The sequence below is a fragment of the Epinephelus fuscoguttatus genome, linkage group LG8 (assembly GCF_011397635.1).
Source record: "Epinephelus fuscoguttatus linkage group LG8, E.fuscoguttatus.final_Chr_v1".
Taxonomy (NCBI): domain Eukaryota; kingdom Metazoa; phylum Chordata; class Actinopteri; order Perciformes; family Serranidae; genus Epinephelus; species Epinephelus fuscoguttatus.
Window position 1 is genome coordinate 27,198,336 of NC_064759.1, and position 21,009 is coordinate 27,219,344.

General features: G+C 39.9%; 1 protein-coding gene across 1 annotated transcript; it reads right to left on the minus strand.

Moving 5' to 3' along the window:
- Positions 1–1,125: 1,125 nt before the first annotated feature.
- On the minus strand, positions 1,126–17,863 carry mboat1 (membrane bound O-acyltransferase domain containing 1). The gene is made up of 13 exons (XM_049584225.1): positions 17,578–17,863; positions 16,977–17,122; positions 16,213–16,290; positions 12,162–12,257; positions 9,638–9,693; positions 9,261–9,315; positions 7,900–8,092; positions 7,377–7,569; positions 7,174–7,277; positions 6,986–7,050; positions 6,751–6,883; positions 6,207–6,358; positions 1,126–5,124 (listed from the first exon to the last, which is right to left on the minus strand). The coding sequence occupies exons 1-13, from the start codon at positions 17,665–17,667 to the stop codon at positions 4,920–4,922; spliced, it is 1,566 nt and encodes a 521-aa protein (XP_049440182.1). The 5' UTR covers positions 17,668–17,863; the 3' UTR covers positions 1,126–4,919.
- Between the last annotated feature and the right edge of the window lie 3,146 nt (positions 17,864–21,009).

The following is a 21,009-nucleotide window of genomic DNA, read 5'->3' on the forward strand; positions in this document are numbered from 1 at the left end:
AATCTGTCAAAGTTTTTTTCTTCTTGTCAAAACTTGTACATTAATATAACATGTATTTAAACTGAAATGTATTGTACAGCACTAACATGATCCTCAACATGTAATTTATGACACCTCCATTTCAATTTATTTATTTTTCTCTCATTTTTCCATTTGATTTATTTCTATTTATTTATTTTATTATTTATTTTAAAAATGATCTTTAAATTCGTACTTTTGAGGTAGAGGGTGGGAGTGGATTACATGTCTGTTAAATACTGAGATTTTGTTCTAGTGTCCTTTTCTTTTTGCCTGTTTGTGGATGCACATATACGTACACTGGATGTGTGTATGCGTATGTCTTTATTAATTCTAAGAACAATAAACAAAGATACTGTTGTGAAAAAAAGAAAGAAAATGGTCGGTGGCCCACCTGGCACCCTATCGAGAGTGGGCGAATTTATCTGCCTGTTCCTGCTATAGATAGATAGAATATGTCACAAGGTTTCCATGTTTGATCTCTACATATACAAAATAAAAAATTAAAAAACAAACAAGTCAAACATTAAAACTACTTAGTCCCTCCATAAGTCCACCTGTGAACTAAGTTGGTTGTGTTACTCTTCTGAAAGACACATAAACCACCTGTATTTCTCCACATTGTGTTTTTGATTTTATTTGCTGCACAGACAGGATCAGTCTCATACTGCGACAGGTTATGTTCTCTCTATGGATCTTAAGTGGAATACACTCCAGCATTGCAGTGATTTATATTTGTTGTTGCTTGTTGTCATCTTTGTCCCCTTTTCTTCTTCCCCCTGGTTGCCATTAGTTGTCTGAGAGCACAGGCTGGATCAAAACACAGCACACACATACACACACACACATACACCTGTGTCAGAGGGGGGAACACACAGGTGACACAAGGGACCGAATGGCAGCAACTTTGAGAGCATCATCAGAGATTAAACAGCATGGGACGGGCGTCGCATAGAGAACATTTGATATGAAGCTGTAACTGAGAGTCAGGAGTGAACACTTGCAAAACAAATACGACTCACCGTCACCTGCAGATATGAACTGGAGGTTTTACTAGTTGCTTAAAGAATTACATACAAAAATTATGTTTGTTTCACTGAAGCTTTATTTGTTATTCAAATCTTTTTATACCACTCACTCCTTCCTCCATACAAACAATACTAAAATGGAGCAACACACACACTCAGTCAGTATATTTGATCATGCATAGATCTGCAAAAACACATACAAAAAAATATCTTTATTATAAGTATTAAGTCAAATAGCTGCTCATTCTGAGAACACAGTCATACTGTTTATGTGCCACGCATCGCTCATGTCCCTGCACTAAAAACATATTACCAACATGCAAACACACACAGTGCCATGAACATATTATTGAGAGCAACAACACATTTAAAGGTTACAGCTAGCTCCACATCGGTTAACAACGGCTTTGTCTCACAAAACAATTGCATGTTATAGCAGAGCCGTACTCTGGGAGTGTTCTCTAGGTCATGGTGTTAATAACTGCAAGTCCCCAGAGCAGTCATTACGTTCAAGAGAGGTACTAATGTGCAGTTAAACATTAAAATAATCAACAAAAATTAAACATCGACATCTTTGCTCCTTAATGACTCAAAATATAAAATATTTAAACAGAAGGACGTTTGTTCAAATTAGCCAGGGGAGACTGATAATCGTTTAATTTGCAAGTTCCTCCCCCTTGTTTCCTTTCAAATCTTGAATGATTCCCCTGCGGTATTTATTGAATAATTAATGTTAAGTCAATGCGTGCTGCCCCTCGTGTCAACACTCGTCTGTGAGCTGGGTCTGTGTCACAGCAGAGCTAGGAGCCTTGATTTTGATGTGACATAGATGTTAATATCTGTCCTGATATGAATTCTCTAGTTTTTGATTTTGTTTCATTTTTTTGTATAAACATGCTCTACTCTATTCTTTATGTATTAAAAGGGACAGTTCACCCTAAAATCCAAAATACATATTTTCCCTTAACCTGTTTATCACTATAGATTGTTTTTGCCTGGAGATATCAGTTGTAGAGATGTCTGCCTTCTCTCCAATATAATGGAACTACATGGCGCTCGGCTTGTGGTACTCAAAACGCCAAAAACATGCATTTGAAAAACTCGACAGCAATGTCTCTTTCCAGAAATCAGGATAAAGTTACTCAAGATAATCCACAGACCTTGTTGTTGAAGGAAGCGTGCATCTACTCATGGACTCTTGACTGCGCGAGATGTCAACATTAATGGCGTCCTCCTTGGCTGAGCTGTAACGCTGGCTAGCTCAGTGGTGCTAGGTGAGCTAGCAGTAGAGGCACGCTTCCTTCTGTGCAGTGATACAGTTGATGGGTGTAGTTCGGTATAAAGAAAATAGTTCCTACAAGAAACTGCTCACAACAAGGTCTGTGGATTAACGTTAGATGTTGCTGTTAAGTATATCAAATGCTTTTTTTTGGCACTTTGAGCACCACAAGCCGAGTGCCATCTACTTCCATTGTATTTGAGAGAAGGCAGACATCTCTACGGCCAATATCTCCAACACACTATAGGTCACAGCAAAATAATCTAAATTGATAAGGAGCAAGACAAGTAAGAGGAAAAATATGTATTCTGGGGGTTGAACCGTCTCTTTAAGAATCAGAGGGTTGAGTCAATATGTAAACTGAGCCACAACAGGCAATTCCCCCCCAAACAAGAAGTTCCGATTAAAATCTAAAGCAGGAAATAATATGCATTAAGATTGTGTCTCCAACATGATTTAACAGATAAACACGATGTTAACATGCTATACCCAAAGGAAGAAATTGCATTTTCATTGGGCAGCCCACATACTGCCTTTAAAGGGGCAGTCTGACATTTTCAAGTTCATTTTTCTTCACCAGGCACTGTTTAATTACCAAAGAAAAAAAAAAGCATTGCAACTTGTTAGCACTGTTAGCATACCTCTGTATATTCAACCCATAAATGTAGCTAAAAGCTAACATACTAGCCTGTAGCAGGTAGCACCATTAATAACCAAACCACTGTGCCACTTTAAAAACTCCCAATGCCCCCAAACCTTTCATGGGTAATAACTTATTAATAACAAATAAATAATTTAAAAATGTGACTGTATCTTCCACTGTGCTCAGCTCACGTCTAATCATGAGCACCACCTTCAGATTGTGCAAAAGTAAAAGCTTGTGAAGAAAAGAAATTGTGATATCAGTGGAAACAATATGCTTTCTGCTCATGGCTGGTATGAAGTTGCATTGGGAGCTGCTGCAGCGTGGCAGTTTCAGTCTGTCCGAATGGGCTCACCTTCATTGCTTCATTCAGCAGAGCTCACACAGTACAAACAACCAGCAGGTGTCTCTGTTATATCAACCTGCAGCCGCTGATAAGCTCTGGTAAAATCTACAGTTTTCAAATGTGTTCTTGAAAACAGCACCACGCTTCTACTGAGAGGAAATACATCTGATTCATAAATTCCTCTTTTTGGTCATATTTTCCATTCTGTGAGTGTGCAATGGTCGCCTCCCAAAAAGAGAAACTTTGAGGAGCATTTCCTCTCAGTTTTACCACAGCTTTTTGTTCATTTACTCTACGTCATGATCACAGGTATCCAGCACCGTTCACATGGTAAAGTACTAACACGTTAAGAACTATGACACTATTAAACTCCCTACTACTTCAGCACAAAGAGAGATTTTGTAGGAAAGTGGACTAACATCATTCAATCATTGAAAATCATTCACCTGTTGTCATCAATGTGTGCTCACGTTGCACCATTTCATCATTGTTGCGATGTGCAATGCAAAACAAGGGAAGCAAAAGCTTGCTGCTGTAATCTCGTACCATTTGCTTTTCCATTAATGTTTACAGGGGTATCGCTAAAGTCTAGGATTATCCATAGAGACTATAACAAAGTGGTTACTTGTTTTCCAGAATGGTCAAGTCTCCTCACCTGTAGGAGCTGCCGCCCTGCCTTAAAAGACTTCATTAGTTGTAGTTTCACTGGACAGTTTGAGAGCTGCATGGTCTAATTGGTTTTTCAAGTGTCGCCTCACTCAACCAGTACAAACTAACAGTGGAAGAAATATTAACACAGTCCATAGTTGTTCATGACAAGGTCCATATGCACACACAGGGTCAGTGGCGGAGGTTGGTGAGATGTAACACGGGGTTAAACAACACACACACACACACTCACACACATATATAAACCAGGGCGCTCTTTGCTCTTGGTATGCTCTTTTGTTGTGGCCACACAAGAGCAGCCTTTGTACGCCATCAGAGTGTGACCAAGTACGAGCGTGTCTAAGAGCGAGTATGTGCATATTTGTGTCCGAGTGTTTATGCAAAAGTTTGTGTGTGCGTGTGTGTGTGTGTGTGTGTGTGTTCTGGTATTTGTGCAACGTTTATGAGCGGCTCTCCCACTGTGCTGGCCTAGATCCAAACCAGTCGGCAGTACAGCGAGGATCGAGGACAGGGAAGAAAGTGAGCCTCCTTTTTGTCTTCACACTGTTGCATTGTTGTTGGAGCAGGCAGGCTGGTGTTGAGATGGGCATGGAGGAGGAGCAAGTGGAAGGAGGCCAGCATCCTGTTGGTGGTACCAAAGACATTCCCTTGGCTGAAGTTTCTCTACCCAGTCTGCCTGCTGTGCTTGTGTTTGACACGCTGTCTTCGAATCAGGTTCTTAATCTTATGATATGGCGGTAAAGCTGTCCCCATGTGCATCCAGTGCCACAGGTTCGAGTCCTGAATCGCATTGTGCCATCCGAGTCTTTATTGTCCTTAAAAATAAATAAAGTTTCCCCATTTTGAGTTGGCTGAATGCCCTTTAGGAATATTCACTCGTCTTTCAGAGAACCTCCTCGACTGAGAGCCTGGTAAAAGATCGTGAGGAGGGGATTTTCAGTCTACTTTGTCATTGTTGTTGGAGTGAACAGGCTGGCACTGGGCTGAGCACGGAGACGAGGAGGAGGAGGAGGAGGAGGAGGAGGAGGAGGAGGAAAACGTTTTGGTGGTGGCGGAGGAGGAGGGTTCACTGGGTTTGTGTTTCCGATGCAGGGCAATCGCAGCCAGAATGCTGATGATGTGAACGTGGAAGTACATGGACCTGAGAGGAAAAACAGATGGAACTTTGGTAACTTTGTCGTTAATGTACCGTGAGGGGGTGATGAGTAGGAAAAGTGACAAAATAGAACAGGCCACAAAATATCATGTTAGACAAGAAAAATCTGAAATATATTTTGACGTATAAAATAAAGGAATTCTGGGTTCATCTTTACTCTTCAATTGTATTAAATGTTAGCCAGCAGAAAGGGAATTGCTGGCATAGCTCTTAATATACCATCTCTATGTCGCCTGCAAATACATTCATATTAAGCTGCAATGATTAGTTGATTAGTTAATCATTTTTAAATCCAAAATTCTCTGGTTTCAGCTTCTCTTCTGGTTTCCTCAAACTTGTATGATTGTAAACTGGATATATTTGTGTTTTAGACTGTTGGTTAGGCAAAACAAGTCATTCCCAGACCTACCTTGGGTCATTAGGAATTTGTGATAGGCATTTCTCATCATTTTCTGACATTTCATAGACAAACAATCTATCACTTATTTGAGAAAATACTCGACACATTAACTGATAATAAAAATAATTCAAAGTTGCAGCCATAATTAACACTCTTTTTATATTTCATTATTTAGACCTCAACTCCGCAGCAGAAGAAATTATGACTACGACATTTTCGAAGTTTGTTGGATGGATTTTTGAGCACATGTGTCACAGCAGCAGACTTACAAGCCCACAAATCTGAATTTCATGGCCAGCAGTTAGAACAAATGTTCAAAGCTGCTGAACAAGAACAGAATACTAATTCAAATCAACAAATGAGTGATGAAAATTGGCTCAGTGATGACCAAAACACAGATGCACTGGTGCTAATGGCTCATAAATACGTCTCACTGCTTCAATCTTCTCATGGGTTTGATCAAAGTTAGCTGTGGACTTGCACATGCTCACATATGCATCCTACACAAAACACAACCAGAGGTCTGTGTATGTAGACATGTTCTCCATATGCACACTTGAAAACAAGATGGCGACCTCGCCACAGCATCAAGTAGAGCTGCCTTTTTGTTGTACTTGACTAAACAACAAGAAAATGGATAAGCAGACCAAATATGAGCACTACATACCTGTAATAAACCAAAGTGGGCTCTACTGCAAGAAGGAGAAAAGGCATAACAGTGTAGCAGATGGCGAGCTGGGTGGCTGCCCAAGTCAAAATGTCGTAACCCAGCTTCAAGGCTCTGACGCCCACTATGTGGTGGCGAACAGATTTCCGGACCTGGTGGGGAGGGACAGATCAACAGAGATGGATAAATAACTGTTTTCACACCCGTGAAAAGATGGGTGTATTTATCTAAGCTATGCTGTTTATGTAATTCCACTTTGGCTTTGGTATAAGATCTACTTTCTTCAACGGTTCATTGAGATGTACTTCATGGTTTTTATCTGATAACTCAGATGAAGCTGCTCAACTGACTTTATCACACAGGACAGAGAGAAACGGCCACATGTGTATTATTTCTACCGCTTTAAACCAAAAGCTAACAAAAGTTTCAAGTTGAAATTACATTAGGAATTCATACTGACTGCCCTGTTTTAGACAGTTCATTTTCCCTGTACTGTGTATGCTGGAGTATTAGTTTGAATTTCCAGAGGAGGTAAAGTACTCACAGCTCGTGCTGCCATGGTGATGGGGATGGCTGTGATGAAGGTGAAATAGTACCCTGGATACACACCATGCCACAAGGCAGACAGGATAAAGGTCAACGCCAACCTGTGCTTGGGCGCTCGGTCATAACACACCCTGAGGAGATGAAAAGAATCAAATATATTCAAAAGAGTCGGTGAAATGGAAAGCTGAATAAATGTTTTCTGGCTGCGTACATCCGAAGTTAAGTTCACTTACGTTTTGAGCCAAATTCCTGTTCGAATATTCCAGTTGTCTATGAATGTCTTGAAGCTGGTTGCAGTCTGAAAAAAGATCAATAAATTAAGTTATTCCTGGACTTTTACCAACCTGAATATGCATAAAGCTTAACATAGTGTAGAGAGACTATCTTCTGTCATTTAAATCATGTGAAACATTAAGGATACCTCAATCCCCAAGATGTTGAGGTTGCTGATGAGGTCCCACGATGGCTTTCCATTTTCATCCATCCCCAAGAAACCATAACCTGCAGCGTTATTGACTGCATCAGCTGACAGGACAGAGGAAAAAAAATAAAATCACATAGCTTCCATGGCATTAACAATGTAGCTCATCTGCCCATCATATTCCCACCTCACACAAAGCTCACCTAGTGTCCAGGCGAAGTAGAATTTGGGCCTTGCCGCTTGTATGGAGAAGAAAGCGTAGCTGAGCCTTGTGAGGAAGGGGGCGTGGCCGACAAAGTGAGGGTCCACGTTGTACGTTATCGGCAGGGACCGAGTCACAGTGAGGAAAAACAGCATGCATCCACTGCAGATCAGCAATTTTCGGCAGACAGCGTTCTGCAGAGAAAACGGAAAATGGAAAACCCCAGACCACCGAACATACAAATGGACATGATGACTATTTCAGTCGCTCCAACATCAGGTCCAGTTGAGTTAAGAGGAAATGAGTCATATTTATGATCAGGACTGAAACAATGTAAGCAGTAGGACGAGGTGCAGAAACTGAAGAATCAGACTCTTGATACAACTGGAAATTTCTCAGCAAATACAAAAATGAAACTGGGAAAAGACAGATTTAACCACCCCTACTATGGTCCCTGATTATGCTGTGGCGTTAAGTTAAATCAGAAGAGGGAGCTGCAATCAGATATGCACTCATGAGCTTACCAGAGGTGATGGGTCTGGTATTTTATCATAGCCGTTCTGCCCATTACACGTCCCCGAGTGGTGTCTGAGACGCCTGCTGATGTGTCTGCCTTCTATGAAGTCTATGTACTCTGTATAGTTACTGCACGGTCCAACCAGGACGCTCATGAAATTCAGATTGTAGCTCAGGTACTCGATGAGAGACGGCCTCACACTGCAGAGGGAACAAAAGGAGAAATAACTGAATACGGAGAGCCCATTTATTTTCAATGTATCAGTGACCACTTGAGACAGGATATTTTCATCAAAGTGGAGTGAAAATGTGAGAAAAGCATGGCATTTTATTTTCAAAATAACACTTAAAAGGCATTCTTTTAACTTGTATTGTTGTTTGGCAGATGGAATGTTACATAAAAGTGAACATTTTGTGAATGACAAAAAGTGCCTTACAAACATTTTACACTGAGACTATCCCATATTGTAAATCAGCTTTTAATTAAGTTCCTCTGACTCTCAGATTACAGCAGCATTTTAAGGAGCTAGAATTGGCTATCAAGAACTGGTTATGAATTGTACTCTGTTTCGAATAATCAAGAACCAGGAAATCATAAAGAAATCTGCTTTTTAATAAGCTTACTAATTCCAGAGGAAAAGGTTTTGACCTGATGAGCTTCAGTCTACATTGCTGTTTACACATGCATCAGAGCTTGTATATAATGTTCACAGTATAACGAGAAATAAAAAGTAAAATCTGAATAAGAGAGTCATATTCAAACCTACAGGTAACACGGGAATCCCAAAGTATGCTGACAAACATCAGACAATCACTGATTTTAGAGCTTTAGAGTCATCATACAAGGGTAACCCTTTATGTTGTGATTGTTTTTTTGGACACCTTTTAAAAACTCACTCTAAAATGGCATGCATAGTAACCTGAAGACTGTGGTTTATATCAATTCACATGCATAAAAATGTCACATTTTCCATGCAAATTGATGCCTATCCTTTAAGTTCTCAGCATGCTTTTTACATGAACAAGCTATTCACCATGATTGCATCTCGTTGTCATTGTCCTTCGTGGCTAAAGGAAAAGAAACAATTATTTATTCCTTAAAAAAAAGGTGTTAAATCAGATGCAACCTTCTGCGCATATACACTTTGACATGGGGCCCAGATATTATCAATCCTACACAACTATGTACATCTCAAAAGTCAGGTTTAAAAGACAATCAGCTGAATCAAACAGGGAAAGAGAAGATGACCATTATTCACAGGACAGAGTGCTCTGACTTCCAAAATGTTTATCCTCTGATTTGTCACACTGCAACATATTCCTATTAAAAAGCCTGAAGTCATGAGAATTTACCACAGTAAGAACTTACTTTATAGCCAGAGCCCTCTGCTCCGGGGTCAGCTGTTCAGATTTCTTACACATACCTGAAAAACAAGGCATGACATCATCAGTAACCCGTTTGGAGACTTTTATTTTGCCACGTTCAACCAAATAACAGCTGCTTCCAGTTCAGGATCCTGGTATTGCACATGCTGGCTCATTGTAACACCGTCATGGTTCACACTTTATTCGAAAAAAGATGGAGTCATCATTACTGTCATCAGCAACACTTGTAATTTTCCTATTATGCCACATCAATTTAAGTAATCGTGAGAACATGTTGCTTCCACTATTAAAGGTTTGCCAATACATGTGTGCAGTTGAGTGTGTCTGTGTGTGTGTGTGCATGTTTCTTTTCTGACATACCATCGTGGAGCTGGAAAGCCAGTGTGGTGATCTTCTGGGTAACGATCATCAGAGGCCTGGGTAGACAAAATAAATAGTAACCATTGTTAAAAGACAGCGACTTAGGTAAAAAAAAAAATAAATAAATATATGTGCCTAAGAAACCATTTTTAAGGAATACATAAAGTTTCGTAATTCTGTGCCACGGAATTTAATACATAATAAAGTTGATTAACAGTGAGGAAATGTGTAGCGATCTGGTGTGTTTAGCCTCACAAAGCCAGCCTGATAGATGCTGTCAAAGTGTCTGATACAGAGCACGTGTTTTTTAACATCTTAAAAGTCAGACGCAGTGTGTTTGTCTGATCAGCAGCAGGAGGTTTCAGTGGAAGAGAGCACTTTCTGGCCGTTTATTACATGACTGACTTGAAACAAAGCACGCCCAAAGCAGCCGCCTACTGAGCATCTGTCTGAGGCTGCAGAATTTATTTTCCCCTGTGAATCACTTCATTCTTTTCCTGCGGTGTCAAATGAGGTCACTTATTAATCCAATGCAATCCATTCAACTCTTTAAAGTTTCACTTAATCGCTCTCTGTCTTTGAAACCAGCACAGACTAACAGCCATCATGTCAAGCTAACTGATTAAACCAACAGAATGTTGCTAGTAAGAAGATTTAATCCATCAAACACTAAGTTTTTCAACACTTATTTGCAATGCAAAAACAAACAAACAAACAAAAAAAACGCTTGCACTTTTAACATTACTACTTCAGATACTGTCATCCAGAGCAATACAATACACAGGATTACAATGTAAACCGAGAGACTGTGTGAACATACATTATGTGTGCAATAACTCATGTATGTGTTGTTTTCTTTTTTACAATTTCTGTCTCAGTCAGCCATTTATGGATACCAAAAAGTTCTGCCAGTGAGGGGACAGTAGCAGGCATTAAGGTCCTGTACAGTAAGTCCGAACACACTACTTTGACACCCCCTCTCTTAGTTTCATTCACAGATAGAGACCTCTCTGTCCCAAGAATGTGAGTATGTGTGCACAAAGGCACACATAACCAACATCTCTCTCACACACACACACTCGCACACACTGGTTCCTGTGTGTGAGTGGGCTGCATTGTGCGGACAGCATGGAAAACCGAGGCAGAGAGGGACTGAGCGGCTGGCAGTGCCAGCTCAATGAGAGCCGGCAGTTGGCTTTAGAGAAACATTTTCAGGGTGCCAGCCAGTGTGTGCGACTCTCCACCGCTGTAGCCGGCAGACTGTTTTTCCATGTAGACTCTAGAGTTGGCACTGTACGCAAGATTTTTTTTTTTTGACCCGGTTCGATTTCAGTTCCGCTGGCTTGCACAAATTCGGAAAAGATCAGCTTATGGAAATGCTTGATGACAAACGGGAGGATAGCGAGCAGACTTCAGAGACAAGCTAAAACATATAGAGGTGTTAGTGAGGACAACACAAAAGTAGAACACTGCAAATTACCAGAGTAAATCACTGGTGTTATACTAGCAAAAAGAAAAAGCCCACTGAGTCATAGAACCTTTAATTACTGCATTCAGTCCCTATATATACGGACACCATCTTTGTGATTCACAAAAGACACATCTGTCCCATCTGAGAGCTTAAAGAAGCTGCACCTCTAATTCAATATCTGACCCTAACCGAGGCTGACTCACAGGCCTGGCTGATCATCACCAATGTCACGCGGAGTGCAAGTGAGGCTGCCAGCAAATTCATGCACACCAGAACTGGGCAAAAAAAGTTGCTGAATACAGGAGCCAGCAAAGTCAACCGTCACCTTTTAAAGAACAACTGCACACAGATAACACTATTACCTGCTTTATCTGGTGTGAACCTTCCCTGTAGAACAACTGGTGCCACCTCATATTATCCTGACAAAACAAACTTATTTCCAACTCCATGTTTAGTTAAGTATTCATTATGGTTTTGTGAATCCAGGGGGGCCCGGCTCTCTGCAAGAGATGTGCTCCACAATAAGGCTAACCAGTATGCTAACATAGTTATAACCCTCTTTATCATTAACAACTGCATGCCATCAGTGTGAAAGTAGCTTTGGAATGCAGTAGTCTTTCATTTATGAAATAATAGGGCTAGGAAATCCCATGTCTTCTTTACGATCCTCATAGAATACAAATATAGATTTCAATGAAAAGAAACGCTTCAAATAACGAATACTACACACTAAAGAGGAAACCGCCCACTCCTTGCCTAGTTTCAAACACAACAAAGTCACAGTTGCCAGGAGTCAGTACCTCAGCTCTACCTGGACAGGACAATGTCAACTGTGAACAATCCACACTGCTGCTTTTTAATCAGCGGTGTTGTATTTACACAAGGCCTTGGCGCTGGCAAATATCTAAGCAGGAACAACACTGTTTGGAAACGTTAACTGATAACACATCACAACTGCTTTAAAACTGAAATGACTAATATGCTGTCACCGAGAAGGTGTGGCGAAGAGAGAGAGGGAAAGAGGTGAGACGACAGATTGCGTTTTTTCCTTACCCAGAGAAGTCAGTGGACAGGACTCCATAGTTAAAAATGAAGACTCTGCTCACTTGGCACACTGTCAAGTAGCCCATAGCAGTCACCATGGAGTACCTGTGTATGGAGGAATGAAGAAAACAAATCGAATATAACACAGTCAAGATATTTTAGTAATGCACTGCCTGTAAATATTACAAAGAAAGAAGGGCTGCCATCTCTCGATCAACTATTACAAGCTTTTAATGTCTTAGTTTATTATAAATTTATATACAGTACAGGCCAAAAGTTTGGACACACCTTCTCATTCAATGCGTTTTCTTTATTTTCATGACTATTTACATTGTAGATTCTCACTGAAGGCATCAAAACTATGAATGAACACATGTGGAGTTATGTACTTAAAAAGGTGAAATAACTGAAAACATGTTTTATATTCTAGTTTCTTCAAAATAGCCACCCTTTGCTCTGATTACTGCTTTGCACACTCTTGGCATTCTCTCCATGAGCTTCAAGAGGTAGTCACCTGAAATGGTTTCCACTTCACAGGTGTGCCTTATCAGGGTTAATTAGTGGAATTTCTTGCTTTATCAATGGGGTTGGGACCATCAGTTGTGTTGTGCAGAAGTCAGGTTAATACACAGCCGACAGCCCTATTGGACAACTGTTAAAATTCATATTATGGCAAGAACCTATCAGCTAACTAAAGAAAAACGAGTGGCCATCATTACTTTAAGAAATGAAGGTCAGTCAGTCCGGAAAATTGCAAAAACTTTAAATGTGTCCCCAAGTGGAGTCGCAAAAACCATCAAGCGCTACAACGAAACTGGCACACATGAGGACTGATCCAGGAAAGGAAGACCAAGAGTCACCTCTGCTTCTGAGGATAAGTTCATCCGAGTCACCAGCCTCAGAAATCGCAAGTTAACAGCAGCTCAGATCAGAGACCAGATGAATGCCACACAGAGTTCTAGCAGCAGACCCATCTCTAGAACAACTGTTAAGAGGAGACTGCACGAATCAGGCCTTCATGGTCAAATAGCTGCTAGGAAACCACTGCTAAGGAGAGGCAACAAGCAGAAGAGATTTGTTTGGGCCAAGAAACACAAGGAATGGACATTAGACCAGTGGAAATCTGTGCTTTGGTCTGATGAGTCCAAATTTGAGATCTTTGGTTCCAACCGCCGTGTCTTTGTGAGACGCAGAAAAGGTGAACGGATGGATTCCACATGCCTGGTTCCCACTGTGAAGCATGGAGGAGGAGGTGTGATGGTGTGGGGAGTTTTGCTGGTGACACTGTTGGGGATTTATTCAAAATTGAAGGCACACTGAACCAGCATGGCTAACACAGCATCCTGCAGCGACATGCCATCCCATCCGGTTTGCGTTTAGTTGGACGATCATTTATTTTTCAACAGGACAATGACCCCAAACACACCTCCAGGCTGTGTAAGGGCTATTTGACCAAGAAGGAGAGTGATGGAGTGCTGCGGCAGATGACCTGGCCTCCACAGTCACCGGACCTGAACCCAATCGAGATGGTTTGGGGTGAGCTGGACCGCAGAGAGAAGGCAAAGGGGCCAACAAGTGCTAAACACCTCTGGGAACTCCTTCAAGACTGTTGGAAAACCATTTCAGGTGACTACCTCTTGAAGCTCATGGAGAGAATGCCAAGAGTGTGCAAAGCAGTAATCAGAGCAAAGGGTGGCTATTTTGAAGAAACTAGAATATAAAACATGTTTTCAGTTATTTCACCTTTTTGTTAAGTACATAACTCCACATGTGTTCATTCATAGTTTTGATGCCTTCAGTGAGAATCTACAATGTAAATAGTCATGAAAATAAAGAAAACGCATTGAATGAGAAGGTGTGTCCAAACTTTTGGCCTGTACTGTATATGTATAAATAAACAGCTTATTAATTAATCACCAACTAATTTGATAATTGATTAATTAAATAGAAAAAAAAGTAAAAATTCTGACTTCAGCCTCTTAAAAGTGAATGTTTCTGCTTTTCCCACTCTTCTATGACGATAAACTGAATATCTTTGGATTATGAACAAAACAGGTCATTTCAAGGCATTATTTTGGGGCTTCAGGAAACACTAATCGAAATTTGTCTCCATTTTCTGACATTTTATGGACCAAATAACTTATTGATTGATCAAGAAAATGATCGACAGATTACTCAACAATGCAAATAATCGCATTGTCGCAGCCTCAAAATACACTGCTTTGCGTTTGTGCTTGTTTCACAGCATTTCATGGTTGTTTTACAACCTGTTGCTCATTTTCATGCCGTTCACATCACCTCAGAGACTTTGTAACATCTAGAATGACTGCACCTCTTGTCCTGCATGCTTTAGATCTCTCTCTGCTTCAACACAGCTGATTCAGCTTGTTAGCAAGCAGCATCAGGAGTTCATGACAAGTTGATCATTTGAATTTGAATTAGCTGTGCTGGTGCAGTGAAAAGATCTAAAACATGCAGGACAGGAGATACTCCAGGGAAAATTTAGAGAATCTCAGTTCATGAATGTCTACTGTATGTAATAAAGTAACTTTAGTTTTCCATAGTAGGATACTAAGAATTGAACACTTTTCAAAAGTGTCTTCAATTTTCCTTAAAAAATGTCTCCGTCAAAACATACTTTTTCTTATTATTTGCTGCAAAGTTTTCTGGTGTGCAGTTGCAAATTGGAAATGGTTCAGAATTAATCATTTCTTTGTTGGCAGTGAAATTGGTGACTTTAAAAATATGTAAGTGACAACATGCAGCATAAACTGACTGACCTATTCTATCATAAAATTGCCACAGTTAGTATTCAACATCTGGTTCAAGCTCAGATTACCTGAAGTCATCAAAAAGAAACAAATTCCTAACAAATATTGACATTAAAACACGTCAGAAAGATTACTTGCACTGGAGTGAACTGAGGTGATTCATTCAGAAATACTTCATTTCACCTTGTGCCAGTTATGAAGATGTGTGTATTGTGGCATATATGTTTAACCTGAGACACAGTTTACACTGTGCTTTGTTTCCACGTGTGAAGAACAATACCAGTTTTATCTCCCTCTCCCTGCGGGCAATCCCTTTACACGTGTGAATACCAGGGCAACCTGACGGGGCAACCTAACCAACCCTGTTTCTGTTGCTCTGTTCATAAAAAGAAAATACCACGACACACTTGAGCCAGGTTATTTCAGGCCAACACACACACACACACACACACACACAACCAAACAAAAAGAAACATATGTGCACTCACAAAGCTACACGATAAACATCACCACAAAGAGAGAAATTAAAAATACACACAAACACAGTCTGGCTATCTCCAAACAGACTGGTCTGGCTGGCACGTCTGGCTGCTTTTTATCTGACGTGTTTCACATTAGTTTCCTTCAGCAACTGTATTTTAGTCCAGGCCACATTTTAACAGGAAGATAATGAGGCAGGGTGTATTGCATTGCAGTCTGTGTTGAAATGTGTGGGAGGGACTGCATGAATGGGTAAATTCCAAGATGTGAGGAACAACAAATCATTGCTTTTAAGACTTAAATGTCAAAACCCACCTTACAACAACAAATTAATTAACAATACAATGATGATTATCTAGACCGAGCTATTTACCCACATCACCAGACACACACCTATGACATAAAAGAGTCTCCAGCCTGATCTTGCCTGACAAGTTTTACCTGAAAATAAAAGTAACAGTGATTGCACAAGTATTGTTAGAATAAGATGGTGCTGTTGTAGCAGTTCTGTCATCCACCTGTCAACATGATTTCAGGGAGACAAGTCAGTCTGGTCTGGACGCAAAACTTGCAGCAACAGAACACATGTCTATGACGAAACCAACCAGGCAACCAAACTATTACAAAGAGCAAAACACCTATGGCAACCTTACAGGACACTAAAGATGAACTTAAATTTACATTATTTTGATGTTTAAAAGTCACAACCTTCACCACATTGCAGTGCTGTAACATTTTGTCTCCATAATCTAGCTTCATCACAGACTTGTATGTGAATTTCCCCTTGAAGTGCGTAGGCCAACACTCACCTGTGCACATTGTTGATGTCAGCTTTGATGATGATCACGTAGCTTGCAACCACCACTGTCAGGATGTGAGCTGAGTACCTGCAGACACACACACGGTCAGAAAATGTGCATCTTTACCATTATTTCAATGATACAGTGTTCTTTACTTATAATCAAAGTGGGCTTTGTGTCTGTGATATGATGCAGTGTGTGTTAGTGCAGCCTAGACATGTTTCCGAGACACTTCCTAGACATTTTGATTGAAACTTTTGTGTAGAGGTAAGTGTTATATAGGAATATGATTGTTAGAGTGAGTTAAAGTAATCTACATTTTGCCAAAATCTAAGTGCAAGTATGAAGTAAAATGACAGTATTACAGTTCAAAAGAAATTAAAATGGATAAATGAAATAAGAACAAATGTTTGTTGTAGTTAAGACCTCACAAATTAAAATTTAAGACTATTTAATGACTTCTTAGGCCTTACTGTCAGTCTTTTAAGGACATGTAGACACTCCTCTGCTCAGTGTTCACCCTTACTATCTAAGGCATCATTGTCCTCCTATAATTATAAGCCTGCGGCCCTGCACACTGGATATCAGCCCTGTCTATTTCCCCTAAAGGTGGACAGTTAGTACACAGTGAGAACTCAGTGGCTGACTACCACATATTTTCCACTCGAAATATGCTGCCAATCAAGGACTATTATTGACAAAATGAAGAGGTGCCACATCATATTAGAGAACCTGAATGGAGCACTGTGTGAACGGACAGTATCATACAGTACCATCCAAAGCAGAAGATGAGAAAGGCAATGCCGAGAAGAGCGGCCACAGCATGCCTGACCAGGGGATTGGCATGGCTTGGACTGAGGTAGAGACGAAACCAGAAGGCAGCACCCAGGGCGAAGAGCTGGCACGCCAAAAAATTCACCTGTGTGGGAGATAGAGATCAGGATGAGTGTCAATAAACAGCTCCTTTTAATCCTGTAGGGACACACTGTGACAGCACAATGCAGTGTTACAGGGATTTTTTCCCACTTGTGTCTTCATCCTCAGTGGCATTATATCAATTCTGTAAATAGTTTTGCTGTGATATGAGTTGACCTTAAATGTTAAGCCTAATTTTTAAACTTTGGCATGCAAGCTTTAAGCTCTTAAATGTCATTTTGGAGAGACATAAACACTGACAGCCTTTAATCTACACTGTTAAAGTCATGAACTGCAATGTGAGTGTTGGTAACTGTTGGTCAGTGACTGCAAGTCTCTTTAACAAGTGGCAAACTGTTAATTGACAAACTATACAGTCATGACACAGAGTGATATTCATACGACAAAATAGCTTGAGAAATTCCCACTGGGTTGTGACACTCAGACTGATCCTCCTACCTGATCAAGGGGAAAGCCCAAGTATTCACTGACGGGCAGCAGCCACTTGGTTCCAGTGGTTTTAAACGTAATGTCCGCCCGTTCGCCCATCCTACGTGGTTTTTCTGTCGCGACGCCTCGGTGTCCGCGGTTGTCTTTCCCCTCGTTTTTTTAATTCCTTACTATTTTCGGTGAGAGAAAGACATTGTTTGCCCGCAAGGCCCAGTGACAAGTCAAGCCGGTCCACTCACGGTGTGTCAAACCAGGCAGGGCACTCTCAGCAGCTCACCCTCCTCCTCAGGCTCAGTACCGGTCAAGCTAAACACCGACAGGAAGAATATAAATAGCGTTTCCGGTTAATGCTTCCAGAATAAAAGCCTCGTTGAAGGACTTGCAAAATTAGCTCCTATACTATTGTACTAAAACAGAAAGCACATTACGATAAGTACTGTCTGTAATTAGAAATGTGTTTTATAGACTTACTGCCGCCTACAATGTACTCGTAAAACTTCCACTATAAAAGGTGACGTTTAATTAAATAATTCTCACACAAATTTTGATTTCGACCGTCTTTTTTAAAGCAGCAGTGTATATTGTGATTTTGTCTTAAAAAATACACCGCACTGTAAGTGAATATTGTTTTAAAAGAGACATTTGCCCCTAGTACTGTTAACTAGGATATTATATTTTTTAAATATCTGAAAGCCGTTCATTTTACTTCCGGTGCTACTCAGGCTATCATTCAAACTTGACGCAACATGAGATGACAGTGAGACGAGATGAGTGTTTTGTCAGAGGGTCTTGGTAACGAAGAAAAACTCACTCAACCAGATCAAGAAAATATGAGCAGAGAGTGTTTGAATCTGGTAATTCAAAGACTGAAGCAATTAAGTTTGGTGCTCTGTGGTAACATTTGTGTCCAACTAAATTTAGTGTTAGAGAATTTTTCATTTTGTGAATGAGAATGGATGATTAGAGAACACAGTTGCAGAGTGTGTGAAGGAAGGTAATCTGTGAAAGGACTGGGTGGTCTTTCCTGAGAGACCATTGCATGGCTTGCAGGTTTGTCATGGCAATAGATTTTTAATTATTGTGCAAGTATTACTGCGAGTCATACAATGCCCATATGTCAAGGTTTGTAAGTAGCTCTCAGGTAAGATAAGCGCATTTTAAAAGTATTTTTTAGTGAGGTACCTGCTGTAAATTCACCTCAGAATGCTTGTTTTTCCTAATATTACACAATTAATGCAGCATTTAATATATTCGTACTAGTGAAAATTCTCCCCTCTTGCACCACTCACTGGTGAGGTCAGAGGTCAGGATCAGCTACATGTTGGAGCTTATAATACCCTAAAGCTTAATGGATGTCTCTTCAGCCTGTATATCATTTTAACACCATGATTCACATTTTTCCCCAATTAAATCTTTATTAAAACAATTTTTGTGACATTGACATGTTACAAATAACAAGCTAATAAAACAGAAACTGTCTGAATAAATATACATTTTTACAGCCTTAAGGATTAATGTATTTATTAATTGTTTCCAGTCCAGTGTCATCTTTTTGAGTATTGTAGAGTCAATTTTTCCATTTTCTTTCTTTCACTGCTTCTTGTAGTCTCAGTATGCGTCAATTTCTCCATTAAAAAGATTTTTCCACAGTTGTTGGCTACTGGTCCTTTGTTGGTGGTATGCCTTTAGCTGAGTTCCTAGTGTTAGCTTTCATGCTTGCTGCTAGCAATATTTTGATCAAATATCTGTCACTGGCAATGACATTTTCTTCAGAAAACAAACAACTGTTAGGAACCTCATATCCTACTATGTGCTTAAGCTCTTTACATATACCATTTCCCAAAATACAGTTATTCTCTAACATTTCCAAAAAATATGAGAGTTATCGACACCAAAAGACCCATGCTCACCAATACTTCTGGCAACTATGGAGATGCCTACTTTTCAGTTTTGGTGTAATAAAGAAACAAATCAGATTTTCCCGTGATAATTTCCTCCAGGTTTGTGAATTAGTGGTTCAATGGTGTATCTTCCACATACTATACCAATTTTTGTCTGAAATTTCTACATTGAGTTCTTTCTCCCATGCACCCTGATGTATGTAGTCGACTGTTTGTCATTTGTGTTCAGTCCTTGACATAATGCTGAAAGTACTGATTCACAATCTTTTTACTGTACAGGGTATACAGCGCTACATTTCAACCTAATTTTCATTGGGTTACTGTGATAGCAATATGCCATGTGCTGTATGGCCTGAGGAAAAACTTTTAGACCTGTAATGTAAGCAGTGGTGGAAGAAGTATTAAAATCCTTTACTCAAGTAAAAGTAGAAATACCCCAATGTAAATTGGGGTGTTTCTACACACTCCTGCAACGTGGGTGTCAGTGATGGTTGGTGGCACTCCATTACAAGTACTCCATTTATAATTTGATTTAAGTGAAATACATAACAGCCAAAGGGACCAAAAGTGAAAGAACGCTTAAGCAGAATAGTCCCTTTCCAGCGCAGTACATTATTGTATTTCATTATCATTATATACAGTATGCATTTATGTGTTCACAGCATTTTAATCTTGTGGCTGCCCAAACATTATTTTAAGCAGTTACATACTGTTGTGTTGTAATGTAGAAAACACAGATTTTTTTAAGGTGATCACATATTTTGCATGCACAGTTTGACCTATAGCTGTCAAATAAATGCAGTGAAGTAAAAAGTACAACGTGCCAAGGCATAAAGTTGCACACACATCAGAAATATACTTATGTAAAGTACTTGATTAAATGCATTAAGTTATGTTCCACCACTGAGTGTAAACCTTTATTGGTAAAGAAACATTGACATTTAGACTTTATATTCTGTTTACAATACAACTGGTGGGATTTCTATAATTGTATATGTCAGCTGTAATGCTAATTCGGAAAGCTTACAGATGTGTGAATGTATATAAAGACAATAACATGTCTATCCAATAATATTATGATTTTGGGAAAATATTCAGGTTTGAGTTGATGAAAACGCAGATGCTTTTGCATTTTTCCTTCTCTGAGTCTGCTCTGCAGCTTGGCCAAGTCAGTGCAGACCTACTCCTAAAATGTAAAACATAGGCTACATTTGAAATAGACACAATGTCCATCAGAGCTAAGCTGCCCTTCCGATTGGTTCGTACAACTTATTCTTAACGTTGAGCTCACACACACAGGTAAGGTTTGTGCTTTAAGTGAAACAATGCACTCGACATATATCAAAAATGAGAGGCATAGACCAGAAAAACATGCTCTGCGTGAAAAGCAAGGGAATGGCATGTAGGGTCCCAAGGCAGCTGTGCAGGAAGAATACACCACAGCAAACATGACACCACCTAGCAAGTCAAATTCAAATGAAACTCTCTTTTAGGAGGACAGTAGTTGAGTATGCATACATGTGCATGAATATATGCATGT